The sequence below is a fragment of the Lynx rufus genome, unplaced genomic scaffold (genome assembly GCF_022079265.1).
Source record: "Lynx rufus isolate CCGP_SWC_20201006 ecotype Redwood Valley unplaced genomic scaffold, mLynRuf1.p SCAF_2, whole genome shotgun sequence".
Classification (NCBI taxonomy): Eukaryota; Metazoa; Chordata; class Mammalia; order Carnivora; family Felidae; genus Lynx; species Lynx rufus.
In genome coordinates this window covers 203,578,279-203,595,730 of record NW_025814834.1, presented here as the reverse complement: position 1 = coordinate 203,595,730, position 17,452 = coordinate 203,578,279, and the positions used below count along the sequence as shown (strand labels likewise).

The 17,452-nt window shown below is 43.8% G+C and overlaps 1 protein-coding gene across 1 annotated transcript in view; it reads left to right on the top strand.

The window, feature by feature from the left end:
• Positions 1 to 17,452, top strand: part of MACO1 (macoilin 1) — a 63,856-nt gene that overhangs the window by 25,187 nt on the left and 21,217 nt on the right. The window contains exon 6 of the mRNA XM_047083613.1: positions 532 to 1,033. Coding sequence (XP_046939569.1) covers positions 532 to 1,033 — 502 coding nt within the window. The remainder of the gene's footprint in view (positions 1 to 531; positions 1,034 to 17,452) is intronic.

The following is a 17,452-nucleotide window of genomic DNA, read 5'->3' as shown; positions in this document are numbered from 1 at the left end:
AAAAGATGGTCTCTTAAGAGTCTGACCTGCCTGTGGCCTCTTCATCCCAGTGACAGACAAGTTTGATTTGACTGATAAATTAAGTATGACTTAACTGTAAAATCCTCATCTTCTTTTCAAGGCCCAAACTAGAACGGCTTGGTGTTTATAAATGATAGTGATTTTCCATAAACGATAGGTTTTTAAGTTTATTTATTTATTTATTTAGAGAGAGGGAGAGAATCCCAAGCAGACTCCATGCTGTCAGCACAGAGCCCGACGTGGGGCTCAAACCCATGAACCATGAGATCATGGCCTGAGCTGAAATCGAGAGTTGGACGCTTAACCTTAACCCTAGGCACCCCATGGATTTGCTTGCACAAGTTAACATGATGTGGTGTGGTTATTATTGCTTCTAAATGAGTTTGTAAACTGATGGAGTAAGTTTCTAAGCATAGATAATGCAGTTTGTTGACTCTGTGCTGTGTTTTTATACAACTAAATGTTCCGGTGTGGGTTTTTTTGTTTGTTGGTTTGTTTTTGGTATTGTAGCAGCCAAAGGATTGCCTGATATGGATTCCTCGATCCTTATACACCACAACGGAGGTATTCCAGCCAACAAAAAACTCTCCACAACTTTGCCAGAGATAGAATACCGAGAAAAAGGGAAAGAAAAGGACAAGGATGCCAAAAAACACAACCTTGGAATAAATAACAACAATATTCTACAACCTGTAGACTCGAAAATACAAGAAATTGAGTATATGGAAAACCATATCAATAGTAAAAGATTAAATAATGATCTTGTGGGAAGTACAGAAAATCTCTTGAAAGAGGACTCATGCACTGCTTCCTCAAAAAATTACAAAAATGCCAGTGGAGTTGCGAACTCCTCACCTCGCAGTCATAGCGCCACAAATGGGAGCATTCCTTCCTCATCTAGTAAAAACGAGAAGAAGCAAAAATGCACTGGCAAGAGCCCAAGTGCTCACAAGGACTTAATGGAAAACTGTATTCCTAATAACCAGCTAAGCAAGCCAGACGCACTGGTGAGGTAAGTGTGCGTGCTGTGTCCTTTGACCACCTTTCCAGGAAACCCAACTTAAGTCTGGAAAAACAGACCCTTCCATACGGGCCTGTGGGAATTGGTGACCAGATACTGTGGCTTTTAACCCGGCGGTATTTGAAGTGTTTATTTCACGTGAGTTTGCTGGTCACCTAGTGCCGTTGTCCTGAAGCATTGATTCGGGCCCTTTTGAGTGTTCTGAGTAAGAGGTGACAGTGTTCTCTTTGCACATGTGACCAAATGTACCCGTAACTCGATTCTTGCAGTGGTTTTGAGAGACAGATCTGTGGTCCTGGTCTTGCTCTGTTTGCGTATCCAGAGTTCTTGTGGCATAGACACAAGACGAAGAGTTTGTGTCCTGTTCGCACATGTCCCTCTGTCAGACTGGATCCAACAGGCGGGGTGGGGTGGGTGCGGAGAAAGTTGACCTTACCACCTTGTGCTTGTTTTTGCTTGTTTTGGTTAATTCCACTTAAAACGTGGATTATGTCCCCAGATAACTCTGGGGAAATCAAGTTTGAAAGGTAATCTCTAAACATCCCACAGGTAAATACAATGTTAAACTTCAATTTTAATCACAAATGTTCCTTTTCCCATCTTTAAGTAAGAGAATAACATCGTTGTATTTACCTTGACTGTCTCAGCCTTAAGTCTGCTGTGTTTTATATATTTTCTAAAATACACATATGTTCTTTTTACCTCGTATCTTTTTGATTTGGAAACTGGGATCTGAACGGGACCTTTTTTTTAAGATTTTTAAAAAATGTTTATTATTTATATTTGAGAGAGACAGACAGACAGACTGCAAGCAGAGGGGGGGGCAGAGAGAGAGGGAGACACAGAATCCGAAGCAGGCTCCAGGCTCTGAGCTGTCAGCACAGAGCCTGACGCAGAGCTCGAACCCACAAACCGTGAGATCATGACCTGAGCCGAAGCCGGTCGCTCAACTGACTGAGCCACCCAGGCGCTCCTGAACTGGAGCTTTTTTCATGTGTAACTCAAGAGGACGGTTATAACTCCCTGCCTCCACTAAGTCATCTTCCATTCCTCTTCCTTTGGCTTAATTAAGAGCAGACAATTTCTTCTAGGAGGGAAGGTTTCCAGTGTTATAAATTATATAAAATAGATTATTAATTTGTCTTACTTTTCTGACTGGCAATTAGATTAAGAGAAGTATATGTGGGTTCTGCTGCTAAAGGCTCTAGAGGTTTCCTAGCCCCCAGCCACCTTTAGAAGCATACCATGCTGTTGATGATGTCAGGCCAGCATCCACATCTGTTTGTTGCAACATTCTGCCCATGATGCCCTGCAGAGAAAACACTCAGCAGAGAACCCTCTTCCAGGGGCCTGTGGGAGAAAGACCAATTAGTTAACCTTCTATTTCAAATCAAATGTCCCACAAATTTATTATATGCTGTAAATGAAATATGTGCCACAAGCTTTTTAGCGTCCTTTCTCCTATCCACGTAAGTTTTTTTGTGTGTTTTAATGTTTGTTTATTTTTGAGAGCTAGAGAGAGCATAGGTAGGAGAGGGGCAGAGAGAGAGGGAGACACAGAATCCAAAGCAGGCTCCAGGCTCTGAGCTGTCAGCACAGAGCCCGACACGGGGCCCGAACTCACAAACAATGAGATCATGACGCAAGCTGAAGTCAGACTCTTACCGACTGAGCCACCCAGGCGCCCCTCCTATTCACTTTAAAGAATAGCAGTCAATGGGGCGCCTGGGTGGCGCAGTCGGTTAAGCGTCCGACTTCAGCCAGGTCACGATCTCGCGGTCTGTGAGTTCGAGCCCCGCGTCAGGCTCTGGGCTGATGGCTCGGAGCCTGGAGCCTGCCTTGGATTCTGTGTCTCCCTCTCTCTCTGCCCCTCCCCCGTTCATGCTCTGTCTCTCTCTGTCCCAAAAATGAATAAACGTTGAAAAAAAAAATTTAAAAAAAAAAAAAAAAAAAAAAAAAGAATAGCAGTCAAGTCAAAACAGTTTTCTGCTGTTGGGTATTACAGAAACAGCAGATAAGACTCAGTCTTGTGATACCATCTCACTTGGGCCCCAGCTGTAATGTTGATTGACTCTGCCACCTAATCTGCCTCTAGTAAAGAAGTTCAAGGACTCAGATGGCCAGTCTTCCTTCCGTGGGTCCAGTGCCCCCATGCCTCATCCTGGGTGGTACGGCTCTTCCTGCGGTCACTAATCTGTACTCTGATGTGCCTTGATCTGAAGGGCCCCAGAATATTATTACCCTGTTTTAGGGAATACCTGCTGTCAAATACATAAATAGGAAATATTATATTTAAAATGTTTTATAAGCTTCTGTAGGATTATTTTCAATGTCTAATGTATTACAAAGAATAAGGACACTTTGTAAATATCAACAGGGGAGAAACCTAAATAAATTATGGTCCATCCATTTGATGGACTTTCTTTTTTTAATGTTTATTTATCTTTGAGAAAGAGAGCAGAGAGAGAGAGGGGAGAGAGAATCCCAAGCCGACTTCACACTGCCAGGGCAGAGCCTGACACGGGGCTCGAACTCATGGACCATGAGATCATGACCTGAGCTGAAACCAAGAGTCAGACTAAGTCACCCTTTCTGATGAATTTTTAATATAGACATTACAAAATCATATTTTTGAGCCATATTAAACAATATAGGGAAGTGCTCATGACACAATATTTAATGAAGAAAGTAGAAAACAGTTTTATGAAAAACATCTTTTTTTCTAATATACACAAAAATGATTCGAAGGGGAAGGAACTAAAATGATAGCAATAATTACTGCCTCATGATAGTATTGGGGCTTTAGTTTTTCTTTTTACTTTCATGCATTTTCAAATTTTCCAAGACGAACAACAATAGAAGTTTATAAACAGAAGCTATCTGAGCACATTACTCAGCTTGGTTGTAGGAGGCCTTATCACATTTCCTCTCGTCCTTCTTGGCCATCTCCCATTTCCTCTTGTTTGACTTCATGTATGCTTTGGTGAATATTAGTAAGACTATAACTGACCCAAACCTGACGTGCTCGAGTTGTTAGCTAGAGAGTGGGGTTGTGTCTTAAGATGGAGAGGGGCTGGATTCAGGGGCCCGTAAGGCTCCTTCTGACGCAAACAAACTGGGCTGACAGTCTATATGGGAGCCCTGGGCTACAGCAGACAGGCTTCTGGTTGTGCACAAGCCAGGCTGGCTGGAGGGAGAAGACTGATCTCCCGCTTCCTGTTTAAAAAAAAATTTTTTTTTAAATCATTTGAAAAACCAGTACTGTAATATAATGGTAAGTTAATTGCAAAACATTTCACAGCTCGTCTGTCTCAGCATCATGATTGAGAGCTGTTCTATTTGAGGAACCGGTACTGTGACTTGGGGGAAAAATTCATTAGGACACCACTTTCAAAGAGAATTCTTGTAGGTCCTTGTGGCTGTGAAAAGGGTTGACGGCCACTCCTTGTTGGAAGGAGCAAGTAGTCCTTCAGGTCTTTTCTCTGTCCCTCTCAGCCCCACGCACGCTCCCCCCCCCCCCCCCCCCACCGTGCGCTGTATTCCACAGGTTGGCAAATGACTGCGCCCAGGCCAAATCTGGCCCACTGCCTGTTTTTGTAAAAAATAGTTTTATTGGAACACAGCCATGCCCGCTCATTCATTTACGTAGCGTCTGTGGCTGCTTTTGTGCCACAGTGGCAGTTGAGTAGCTGCGACAGAGAGACAGAGACCGTGTGGCCTACAAAGACAAAGATATTAACGGTCCGGCCCTTTGCAGAAAAAATATGCTGATAGATGGCTACGGTTAATGAATGTGCGGGAAGGTGGGGACTTGGGAAGAAGTTTTGCCTGTAGGATCCTTCCCAGGAAAAGTTTGGGAACGTGTGAAAGCCAGCCCAAAGTTTCTCTTCTCATTTGAAAAATACATCTTACAAAATGACCTGACTTCTGCCAGCTTGGTTTCTGAATCCTTTACCCAGGATATTTAGAAACAGTCTTATATTGTTGGTAGCCAAAATATTTAAATTCTGACCTGAGAAAAATTCTAGATAAAAATAGAAAATACAAGAAGGAAGATCAGTTATTTGTTTTTCTAATTTTTTAAAATGTTTATTTTTGAGAGAGAGAGAGAGAGAGAGAGAGACAAAGTGTGGGGGGGTTGGGGGGGAGGACAGGGAAAGACAGAGACCCAGAATCCCAAGCAAGCTCTAGGCTCTGAGCTGTTGGTACAGAGCCCGACGCAGTGCTTGAACCCACAAACCGTGAGATCATGACCTGAGCTGAAGTCAGACACTTAACCAACTGAGCCACCCGAAGATCAGTTATTTTAACTAAGAGCTGGGTTAAAAGGAATGATGGAAATTAGAATGAGATCTGCTACATTTCTTCTAAAATCTGGTCAATTTTAAAACATTTTAAATGTGAAAAAATTACAGAAGATTTAGAGAAAAGGGAGAAATAGTCACACCATGTGACACAAATCACTGTTAAAATTTTGTCATATATTCTTTTCATCAACTAAACTTACCTAGTTGTGGCCATAGTGTTTGTGTAGTTTTCGTGTCCGGCTTCCTTCTCTTAAATTATATCTAAATCATTTTGCCAGTGCAGCCGAACCCTCTTTTCCCCTTGATGTGGAAGATTCCATGGCAGTCTGTGAGATCACTCGGCAGCTGCTCTAAGATGGGGCAGGTCAGGGTGACAGTGGAGTGGCTCTTCTGCAGTTTCGGGGCCTGGGAGCGGGAGAGCCGGCAGCCGTGTGTGCGCTCGACACGAAGCTCCCGCTCAGATACAGCCCCAGACTGGAGGGTTCTTCTTCGCCACTCTCCCTTGTTTCCAGGTCAAGGGAGAGAATGTAAAACTCTGACTACAAAATGTAAAGTGATCGCTATTCTGTTGAAATGCCGAAACAAAAAAAAGGCTCCTCGGTTCACTTCCAGTCTATTTTTTTTTTCTTTGGTACCCAAGACAGAAGATTCATCCCTTCTATTTTTAGTGCTTGTTCTTAATAAGATATCAACTTTGTCTCTAATGTAGTTGAGTCGTATCTGGTACAAAGAGTCATGAAGGAAAAGTCTCCGGGGTTTGCCTCGCAGAGCTGCATTTAACAAGACCGAGTCGGATTTAGGATGGTGTTTATTTGTTGGAGCTGGAAGCGTTCTCAGGGGTGTCTAGACCAGCCTCCCCAACCCTTCTTTTCGTCTGTGAAGTAGATGAGCCCTGGGAGAGTAGACGGCTAGTCTGAGTGACCAAGCTAGAGTGGCGGTGCCAGGGCTGGAACCCACGCTTCTTGACTTCTGCCTTTTTGGTTCTAACCATGCTGCTTTAAAAAGGTTTATCAGGGGCACCTGGGTGGCTCAGTCAGTTAAGCGGCCAACTTCGGCTCAGGTCATGATTTCGGGGTCTGAGAGTTCGAGCCCCGCGTCGTGCTCTGTGCTGACAGCTCAGAGCCTGGAGCCTGTTTTGGGTTCTGTGTCTCCCTCTCTCTCTGCCCCTCCCCCGTTCATGCTCTGTCTCTCTCTGTCTCAAAAATGAATAAACGTTAAAAAAAAATTTAAAAAAAAAAAGGTTTATCAACCTGCTTTATATTTTTCTTTCTGTGCTGTTATTCATTTTAAGTATACATGCAAGTAAAGCTGGCTCGGTGACTGGCACCAGACCTAGATTTTAGGCTCTCGTGGCTAAAATCCGTGGAAGAAATGCTTAGAACTTCAGAATTCATTTTTTATTAATTCATGAGTTATTCAGAATTCATTCATTTCCTTTTTTGTAGAGAGACGCTGTTCTAAGTGTTTTTCAAATTCTTGTTCTTGCCAAAGACACAAGCAAGGGTGTACTTAATCTCTGAGTGTAGAGGGGCCAGCCACTCATACCCTTGAAAGCTTACGAGGTCTCTGAGAATTCAACTCTGCTTAGGGCTAGCTTGGTTCAGACAGCCCAGAACCACCCAGCATGGAATTTGCCCTTTTGGGAGGGAGAATTCTGGAGTAGGCTTAACTGGTCACCTGGACAGCCAAGAGCCCTGACCTGGAAGACTTAAGCCCAGGGATGGAACCATCACCTTACCCTGAGGAGAGGCCACTAGCGAGTGACTTCCTGGAAGGCCTAGGATCCTGGGGTTGGGACACTGCCATGATAGTAAGTTCTGGAGAAAGTTTGAAGCCAGGGAGCCGGGGAGAGCCTTCTCTTCAGGGAAAAATGGGATCTGGGGAAAGTTATACTCTATTCAATACTCACTCTTTTATTCCTCTCTAAATTTATTTGGTTACTTTAGGCACACCAAAACGTAGTTACTTCTAACTTAATTTGTTCACATAATTCTGCTTGTTAGGAGACTTGAGATCCTGGGGGTAGTGGTGGGGAGGGGAAAACTTTGTCAGGACCCCACCTCAGAGGGAAAGGAGGGAAGGGGACGGATAGAGAAGTACTTTAAGGAATTAAAAAAAAAATTTTTTTTAATGTTTACTTAGTTTTAAGAGGGTGTGAACGGCTGAAAGAGAGGACCTGAGGATCTGAAGCGGGCTCTGCACTGATAGCAGAGAGCCCAGCATGGGGCTTGAATCCACAAACCGTGAGATCATGACCTGAGCTGAAGTCAGACGCTCAACCGATGGAGCCACCCAGGCGCCCCCTTTAAGAAACTTTAACTTGTTCACTGGGGCGCCTGGGTAGCTCCATTGGTTAAGTGTCCGACTTCAGCTCAGATCATGATCTCATAATTTGTGGGTTCAAGCCCCGCATCCGGCTCTGTGCTGACAGTTTGGAGCCTGGAGCCTTCTTCGGCTTCTGTGTCTCCTTCTGTCTCCACCCCTTCCCTGCTTGTGCTCTCTCAAAAATAAATCTTAAAAAAAATTAAAAAAAAAATTTTTAACTCGTTGACTTACACTGAGGAGTATTTAACACTCAGCCCAAGGACTGACTTATATTACCAGATCTGGACCTTAGAGAAATATTTTTGGAACATATAGATTGATGACAACATGTTTTATTAAATAGGCTATATAATGTTCTAGTCCGTCAATGAATGTATCGATTAGTATTATGTTTTAGCAGGCTGTGATGTGTTTGTGACTCCTCTCTTTCTGGTTTAAGCGGTGGGGGGGCAGGGGCAGAATGTCATTGTTCTTCATTCCACTTTCTAGCCCCTATAAGCCTTGTATTTGTATTTATGATTTTAGGTTTCTCTTACAAAGGGGGACGAAGGTGGCCAAAGCTAAAACAGCCAGCTTTCCCCCTTGACCGGACTTGCTGGTGGCACAGATTGCCCAGATGTGACTTGTGACTAGCAGTTTACAATCTGTTGTACTTTAAAACATTTTTTTTTTCTTTTTATTTCAGAGAGAGAGTGCGTGGGGCCGGGGGGTGGGGGCAGAGGGAGAGAGAAAGAGAATCCTAAGCAGGTTCCATGCTCAGTGTGGAGCCTGACGTGGGGCTTGATCCCGTGACCCTGGAATCATGACCTGAGCTGAAATCAAGAGTCAGACGCTCAACTGACAGAGCCACCCACGTGCCTCTGTACTTCTGAATTTAATCTTGTCTTCCAAATACCAGCACTTGAGATTGTTGTAGAACCTCTGACTTACATAAGCCTTCTTAGTGTGGTCTTGCTCTGTGGGGAAAAACGACAGGAGACCGGTTTACAGGACTTCCCATTTTGCATTACCCCACATTTTGAGATGTCCGTGCACAACTAAAAATTACATATCCTTTGAAAAGAAAGGGCCATGTTTTTAGATTCTGGTTTTTAATCATCAGTGGGTTCAGTATGATCTGGTGTGAATAACTGAAAAAGAGCTAAGCGAAGAGAGACTCCAAGAAACTCGTATTTTGTCATCTCAGAGAAGCTTTTCAAAACAACAAGGAAAGTTAGGGACAAGGGCAGATGCCATGTCCCAGAAGAACAAAGAGACTCCAGTTCTTCTTACAACTGTCCGTCTTTCCCGTCCCTTGTAGGAAGCTGTCCGGGTGTTTGCCCATCTCAGGGTTAGAAGTGGGTGGGGCTGGCTCCTAGCTCCAGAGGCCAGGAAAGACAAGGAACTTGGTGGGTGGTTCCAAGTTGTAACAGAAAGTGAGGAAGAAGATTCAGTGCATGGAACCCAAGATTGTAGGCACAAAGCCATAATACAGTCCAAAGCTGAGACCTGACCGTGGGGAAGAACTAAGAGCAGTGGATTCAGGAGGTAGAGCCTATGAGCATCCCCTTGGACAGGTGCCCCAGGGGGGGATGGCACTTGTATGGACTAATCTAGCCCTCCCCCCAAGGCCTGAAGAGTCCTCAGTGGGGAATCACAGGGGTTTGGGTGAGACAGGTTACAGAGGGTTCTCTTGAAAGGTGGAAACCCATCTTCAAAGCGAGTAATGGAAAGCCTCCAAGATTGATTGTTAAAGGGGAGGAAGTAGCAAAACATTGCATTTATGAGGCCATTATAAACTATGGGTGGATATGGTTCTCAGATACACAGAAAATTACTTGAAATAACACATACCAGATGGTCAATTGTAGTTGATTGTAGGGGATATTTACTTTCTGTTTACATTGTCTATTTCTGTGGAGTTTGAATTTTTACACGGGCTTGTTAATACCCAGAATAGAACCTAAGCTCAGTGAGGCCAGGGACCTCCTTTTCTCTTACCTGCCATGGTACACAGAGTAGATACTCAATAAATACCTGTTGAATGAGCATTCCCTTCGTGCAGAGAAAATGCTAGAAAGAGGCGGGGAGGAAGATGAGCCTCAGTCATCGCAGTGCAGTGCAGTGCAGTTCAAAGTTGAGTGGCAGTGTGGCTCAGAGAGGCTTTTGAAGTTAGAAAAGTTACATATTACATTAGACAGGCCAAGCACCGAACATTCAGTGTCCCACTATTCGTTGCTCGTGAGTAGGTTGTTAACACGCTTATTTCTAAAAAACAGAAATACTTTCCACTCTAAGCCCCTTTCCTTGGTATTTCCTAGGAAGTTCTGCAATTTAGTACTCTGTCAGTACTATTTTCTAAGGATATTCAGGAGGTTCAAGAATTTCTGGAAGTTACCAGGGACAGGGGGAGAAAACTCATCCAAGGGACTCCTCTCAAAAAAGCCATTTGCTCTGGCAGTGGGCCGGTTGTGCTTCAGGGCCAGGGAATCTAGGCACAGGCCACGCCTCGGCCAAGAACTTGGAGGAGATCTGTTGGCTGCTTATTCATCTCTCCTGGTGAGTCTTGCCCTCTCCCCTGCCAGCCCTGGCCATGCTCTTTGTCTGTGTGGTCGCTGGATAGGGAGCTCAGATCCCACGTTTCTGCTTCAAGGAAATCCCCCAGGTTAGAAAATGTGTTGACTCGAGGCACCTGGGTGGCTCAGTCGGTTAAGCGTTTGACTCTCGATTTCAGCTCGGGTCATGATCTCACGGTTTGTGCATTTGAGCCCCGTGTTGCGCTTTGCCCTGACAGCTTGGAACCTGCTTGGAATATTCTCTCTCTCTCTCTCTCTCTCTGTCTCTCTCTGTCTCTCCTTCTCTCTCTCTCTCTTTCCCCCACCCACAAAATAAATAAACATTAAAAAAGAAAATGTGTTGACTGTTTATATATCATCTCTGGTGCTAGAGGGAGAATGATAACATTTGTTCTCTTTTGCATCTGAATACATTTTGCTGGGTGCCAGAAACAGTTTGCGGAAGAAAATCTGGGGCTTGGACCCTGGGACTTTACCCCGGCTTCATCCCCTACGGGTGGCCTCTGCACACCGCAGAGCTAACAAACCGTGGCTGCAAAATGACTTGCTTGCTACCCTCCCCAGGGAGTGCTGGCTACCAAAGCAGACCTTTCTGCTTCTATAGGTACACAGAGTAATTTATTTGTAACAGTATTATTTCTAGCCCAGAGGTAGAATTTAGTAAAACTGTGTGAAATTTTAGAATAAAGATGATGCAAACTGGGCAGTTAGAGGTCCCAACTAGATTAAATATGTCGAATTTAGCGGCTGCCGAATTATTTGGAAATGATTAAGTGGAAAAAATAAGTAGTAGAGCCATAGTTCTATTTAGTAAATTTGGTGTGTGTGTTTTCTGTCTCTGTGGGAAAATGTTTTTGATTCATGTTTGTGTAGCATTGCCTCTGAGCAGACGTGACTTATTTCCACTTTCTGCCATGCTCATAATATTTACGGTACCTACAGGTTTTATTTGGTTGGCTCTGTTTACATTAATCCACAGTATAGTTTGAGTTGATTTTAACCACTGCAGTTATTTAAAACTATCATATTCTGAGATATAAATGTGGTAATAGGAGCATGATAATTTTATACTTAAACAGGGCTAGCGTGTGACTTGAAAACCATGTAGCTCGGGAGAAACTAGGCATCAGTGACTTTAAGCCACCAATTTGCCTACTGCCTTCACATCCAGGTAACCAAAGAAGATAATTATGTTGTACAGATAAATAAATTACGAAATGACACAAATTATTTGCTGTAGGGAGTCCACACTGGAAATATTTTTCTGTTGAGTACTAAGAGTTTATTCTAACAAAACAGGGATTTCTAGTTAGACAATTGGAAAGTTTCCCTCCCTAGAATTCAGAAGGAACTACTATAAAACTTTGTGTTAAATTCTGAGTCAGTACCCCTGCTGGCACATAATGAATTGAGATTTCCAGCTAAGGGGATTAGTGGTGGATTCCCTGAAGGGGACGTACTCCAAGGAAAAGGAACTATATTCTTTAAATGTTACTCACGCCATCATTTAGAAACTAGCTATTTGAATCCTTTGACAGCCAGTGTGGGCATACTTCAATCTTTGCAAACGTCTGAGACCTTTTTTCCAGCCAGCTGGGCCTCTCGGGGTTAGAATAAGTTTTGGTTTCTCTTTTATGGGAAGAATGACAGCTCTTCTCTCTCATAAGGTGCATTTCACAACTCCCTTGGCCCAGTGTTGTTCCAGGCTTGCAAAAGAAACAGAGTAATGAACTGGAAAAGACCGTTGCCCTTACTCTCCCCCTGGCCCTAGAGCTGGGAGCAGGACAGGGCACAGCACAGGCTGGGCTTGGCACCATTTGCATTCACTACTGCGCCTGGCCCCTGGGAGTCAGGATGCACGTACCCTTCCTGCGGGACAGCTGATCGTCACCATGGGGGACTGCACGTTCCCTTCCTGCGGGACAGCCGATTGTTGCTGTGGGGGATTGCAGGGCGGGTGTTGCTAAATCTTCTGAGATTTTGAAGAGACGCCAAAGATAGATATCTATGTCAAATCTCCCAGTTTTGAAGTCAGGGAGGGTCAAACAAAACATGTTTATGGGCCAGATTGGCTTACCAGTTTGCAGCCTCTGCACCTGACCCTTCCTGTTATTCTTGTATTTTGTTCCCTCCCACCCCTCTGGCCCTACCAATCAAAGCTTGACTCCTTTTGGAAGGATTCTTCTGTTACGGAGTATCTGGTAAATCCCATGAACTCATTTGCCATGTATGAATGGGAACTTTTTGCTTTATCCTCTCCTTCAGTTTTTGGCATTCTTGGAAAACATGCACCTGTTGACAGTGTCTCCCTCCACCCCAAAGACCATCCCCTTCACAGTCAAATGCCCAAAGCTGACTGTGAGGCTTTTGGAGCACTTAGAAGGAGAAGGGACAGCCGGCCTTGTGATAAGGGTGGTTTGGGTGTCCGGTGTTCCTCCAACCATACGGTACAGAGAGCTGCTTAGCCCTCCTGGGCCTAGAACTGGTGACTTCTCCCATGCCAACATGTTTCTCTCCCGTGTCCTTAGAGCATAAAATACATCAAAATTTGGGACGGGGATGCTGGTTATTCAGACTTCACGGGCCAGCTGGTTTAGAATCTGGCCTCCCAGCACCATCCCTTATGACGTGTGTATACTCTGAAGCCTGATGTCAGAACGATGTCTGCTCTTGCCTTTCCAGAGGGAGCCAGACCAGGGCAATAAACTGCAGTTCTAGAGTCTAGATTTAGAAAAACTATTGTTTTAATAGCAATTGATGAATGGGAAGTAGTTGATGTCGATTCAGGAAGTGAGGCATTCTCTACTCCAGAAGCTTAAATTCCCCTTTTTGGGGAGTGACCTAAAAAGTTTATAAAGTAGAAGAGTTGGACTTTCCCTAAGGCTTTCAGATTATTCTGAAACTGGCCTGTGACATGGACAAATCTAAGAGTAACAGTGAACATTGAAAAGCCGTGGAAAGCAGATTAATAGCCTCCTCTTTTTTTTTTTTAAGTTTTCATTTAAATTCCATTTAGTTAACATACATCATAATGTTAGTTTTAGGTATACTGTATAGACTCAACACTCCCGTACAAGACCCAGTGCTCACCATGACTAGTAGACTCCTTAATCCCCATCGCCTGTTCAACCTGTCCCCTGTCCCCCTTCCTTCTTGTAACCATCAGTTTGTTCTGTTATAGTCAAGAGTCTCTTTCCTGGTTTACCTCTCTTTCCCCCGCCCTTTGCCCATTTGTTTCATTTTTTAAATTCCACGTGAGTGAAGTCACATGGTATTTGTCTTTCTCTGACTGGTTTTACTTAGCAGAATACTCTCTCGCTCCATCCATGGCGTTGCACGTGGCAAGATGTCAGTCTTTTTTATGGCTGAGTGGTCTGCCACATACACACCTCATCTTCTTTACCGATTCATCAATTGACGGACACGTGGACTGTTTCCATAGTGTGGCTGTTGTAGATAATGCTGCTGGAAGCATCAGGGCGCGCGTATCCCTTTGAATTAGTATTTTTGTATCCTTTGGGTAAATACCTAGTAATACAATTGCTGGATCGTAGGGGAGTTCTGTTTTTAACTTTGTGAGGAATCCGTACTGTTTTCCAGAGCGGCTGCACTACACCAACAGTGCAAGAGGGTTTCTCCACATCCTCGCCGCCACCTGTTGTCTCCTGTGGTGTGGATTTTAGCCATTCTAAAAGGTGTGAGGTGACAATCTCATCGTAGCCTCCTCTTTTAAAATAAGTTTCGCCCAATCATAAAATAATAATTAAAATGTTAAAAGTAAGTTCCGGGGCCTCCTGGGTGGCTCAGTCAGATGAGTGTCCAACTTCGGCTCAGGTCATGCTCTCCACGGTTCGTGGGTTCAGGCCCGCGTCGGGCTCTGTGCTGACAGCTCGGAGTCTGGGGCCTGCTTCGGATTCTGGGTCTCCCTCTCTCTCTGCCCCTCCCCCACTCGCTCCCTCCCTTTCTCTCTCTCAAAAATAAATAAACTTAAAATAAAAGTAAGTTCTGTATGTTGATTGTATCTAACTTTGAAGATCAAGAAGAGATAGCCACTATCTTCATATAATATCTTGTCAGTCTTTTTTCTCTTGCATGCATATATGTTAGTGCATACATATTATTTTTACAAACAGAGCTCATACTATGTGTAATATTTTGTTCTGTTTAATTTTTTTTAATATTTGTTTATTCTTCAGAGAGAGAGACAAAGTGTGAGCGGGGGAGGGGCAGAGGGAGAGGGAGACATAGAATCTGAAGCAGGCTCCAGGCTCCGAGCTGTCAGCACAGAGCCCGATGCGGGGCTCGAACCCACGAACCGTGAGATCATGACCTGAGCCGAAGTCGGATGCTTAACCGACTGAGCCGCCCAGGTGCCCCTATGTAAAATATTTTGTAACTTGTCTTTTTCACTGACTACATCGTGAGCATTCTACTGTGTCCTCAAATATTCTTCCTTAATGGTTTCTTACTGGCTGCATGTCAGTCAGACACATGAATATACAATTTATTTAGTCAGTCTTCTGTTGAATATTTAAGTGTTTCTGTTTTTTTTTTTCTTGTTCGAAGTAGTGCTGCAACAAACACACTTTTACATAAGTCTTTGTGTGGATCTCCGGTTCTCCTCCGGATAAATGTCAGAGAATGAGATGAACATTTTAAAGGCTTTTGATACAAACTATCAAATCTGACCACATCCTTTAAGGACCTTATTAAAAATAGTAGTTGTAGCACTCACAGCTTTATTCTTGAAGGGTTTCAAGAAGTCAGTTCCCCTATTTCCCTATAGGACCAGTTCCGTGAATGCCTCTAGGATTCCTTTTCTCTCTTTGCATTCTTGAGAACAATGAATGTGTTTACCTTTTACATTTGACAGATTAGGAAGCAGAGACGTTAAGTACTTTGTAATAACGGTTTTACTTAGTAATCATCAGTCCGTTGCGTGTTTTGGGATATCTGTGCCTGGTAAGCAATTGTAGTAACCACCATGAGACCCGAGGCAGCTTCAGGTCACTGTATCCAAAGCTGTGATCTATAGGACATGTGGGAGCAACTTCAAGTCAGCATCGTAGGCCTTACTGAAGATGAAGTGCATTCAGGCTTGTGTGTGCCTGTCCCATGCTGCCTGTCCTGTCAGCGAGAATGACCTGGAAAGGGGGAAGGGAAGGAGATGGTGGAGAGGGTGAGTACTGTTTCTTCTGGAGACAGAGCTTTTTAACGTATGAGCTCAGTGTTCCTCATAGACAGCTGTATGGTCCTAAACAAGTCTTGTCTTGTATGATTAATGTGTAACAGGGGATCTCCTAATGGAATTAGGTCCTTAACAAGATGAAGCAGTTGGCCTTCATTTATTCTTTTCATGTACACCTGCCTTCTTCATAAGCAAACGCCCATTTACCCCTGTCTCCTTCAGCCACTATTAACCGAAAACTCTGACGGCCTGCTGTAGGTAGAATGTTGCCAGGGCTGACCCTGTTCTAAGCACTGTGAGGGTTAGAGACAGTGGCCTATAAGGACTGGAAGAAACTTTAGAAATACAGTTCCAGGGGTGCCTGGGTGACTCAGTTGGTTGAGCATCCATCTGACTTTGGCTCAGGTCATGATCTCATAGTTCGTGAGTTCAAGCCCCACATCGGGCACACTGCTGTCAGCTCAGAGCCTGGAGCCTGCTTTGAATTCTGTGTCTCCCTCCCTCTGCCCCTCTCCTGCTCTCGCTGTCTCTCTCTCTCCCTCTCAAAAATAATAAATATTTTTTTAATTGTTAAAAAATAGAAATACAGTTCCAGGGGTGCCTGGATGGCTCGGTCAGTTAAGCGTCCGATTTCGGTTCAGGTCATGATCTCACAGCTTGTGGGTTCGAGCCCCGTGTTGGGCTCCATGCTGACAGCTCAGAGCCTGGGGCCTGCTTTGTGGATTCTGTGTCTCCTCTCTCTGCCCCTCCCCTGCTTACACTGTCTCTCTCCCTCAAAAATAAATAAGGATTAAAAAAAAGTTAATAAAAAAAAGAACTACAGTTCCGGCTTCTAATTTTATAGCACGTTCAGCCCCTGGCTTCAAAGAATATATGGTCTTTGGAGAAAAAGATACATACACAGGAAAATATTAAACACCAGAACAAATTAAAAAACAGCACAGGGCAACAGCTTAGTGCCCAACAAGGATCACCCACAGTAAAGGCTTTCACATATCGGGGGGAGAGAGAGGACTTTGGGCCCTGGAGATCTGCACCTTGTGCTGGAGAGCTTGCTTTGTTTTGTCTTTATTTTTTAACTGGGCCTTGAAGAGTGAGATTTGAAAACTGGAGGCCATTCCTCCCCAAGGGCTGGTATAATTAAAGGCAGAAGATGTCTGGAAACAAGGAGTGGGTAATTTTGGCTGGTGCGATGAGGTTGTTAGAAGCACCTATCTCTCAGCCACTCGGCTGCATGATTTGGAGACAATCTTCTGAAGCCCCTTTTCTTACAGAGCAAGCCATGTTGTAAGTTGGGTTTTTTTTTTGAAGTGTGGTTGACATAATATTGAATTAGAGTCTCAGGTGTACAACGTAAGTGATTCAACAATTATATACATTATGAAATGCTCACCATGATAAGTGTATTATATTATTGACTGTATTCCCTATGCTGTACTTTTTATCCCCATGACTTACTTATTTCATAACTGGAAGAGTGAACCTCTTCATCCCCTTCACCCATTTCACCTCTCCCTCTTCCCTTTGGCAACCACCAGTTTGTTCTCTGGATTATGAGTCCGTTTCTCTCTTTTTTGTTGTTGTTCATTTGTTTTTTTGGATCCCACATATAAGTGAAATCATACGGTAGTTGTCTTTTTCTGGCTTATTCCACTTAACGTAACTAGGTCCATCCATGTTGCCATGAATGGCAAGATCCCATCTCATTCTTTTTTATGGCTGAGTAATATTCCATTGTGTGTATATATCACATCTTTATCCATTCATTTACAGATGGACATTTAGGTTGCTTTCATGTCTTGGCTATTGTAAATAACACTGCAGGAAACATAGGGTGCATATATTTTTCAGATTAGCATTTTCGTTTTCTTTGGGTGAATACCCAGAAGTGGAATTACTGGATTGTATGGTACTTTTTTTTTTTCCTTAAAAAAATTTTTTTTGATCTTTTATTTATTTTTTTTTTGAGAGAGAAAGACACAGAGCGTGAGCAGGGAAGGGGCAGAGAGAGAGGGAGACAGAATCCGAAGCAGGT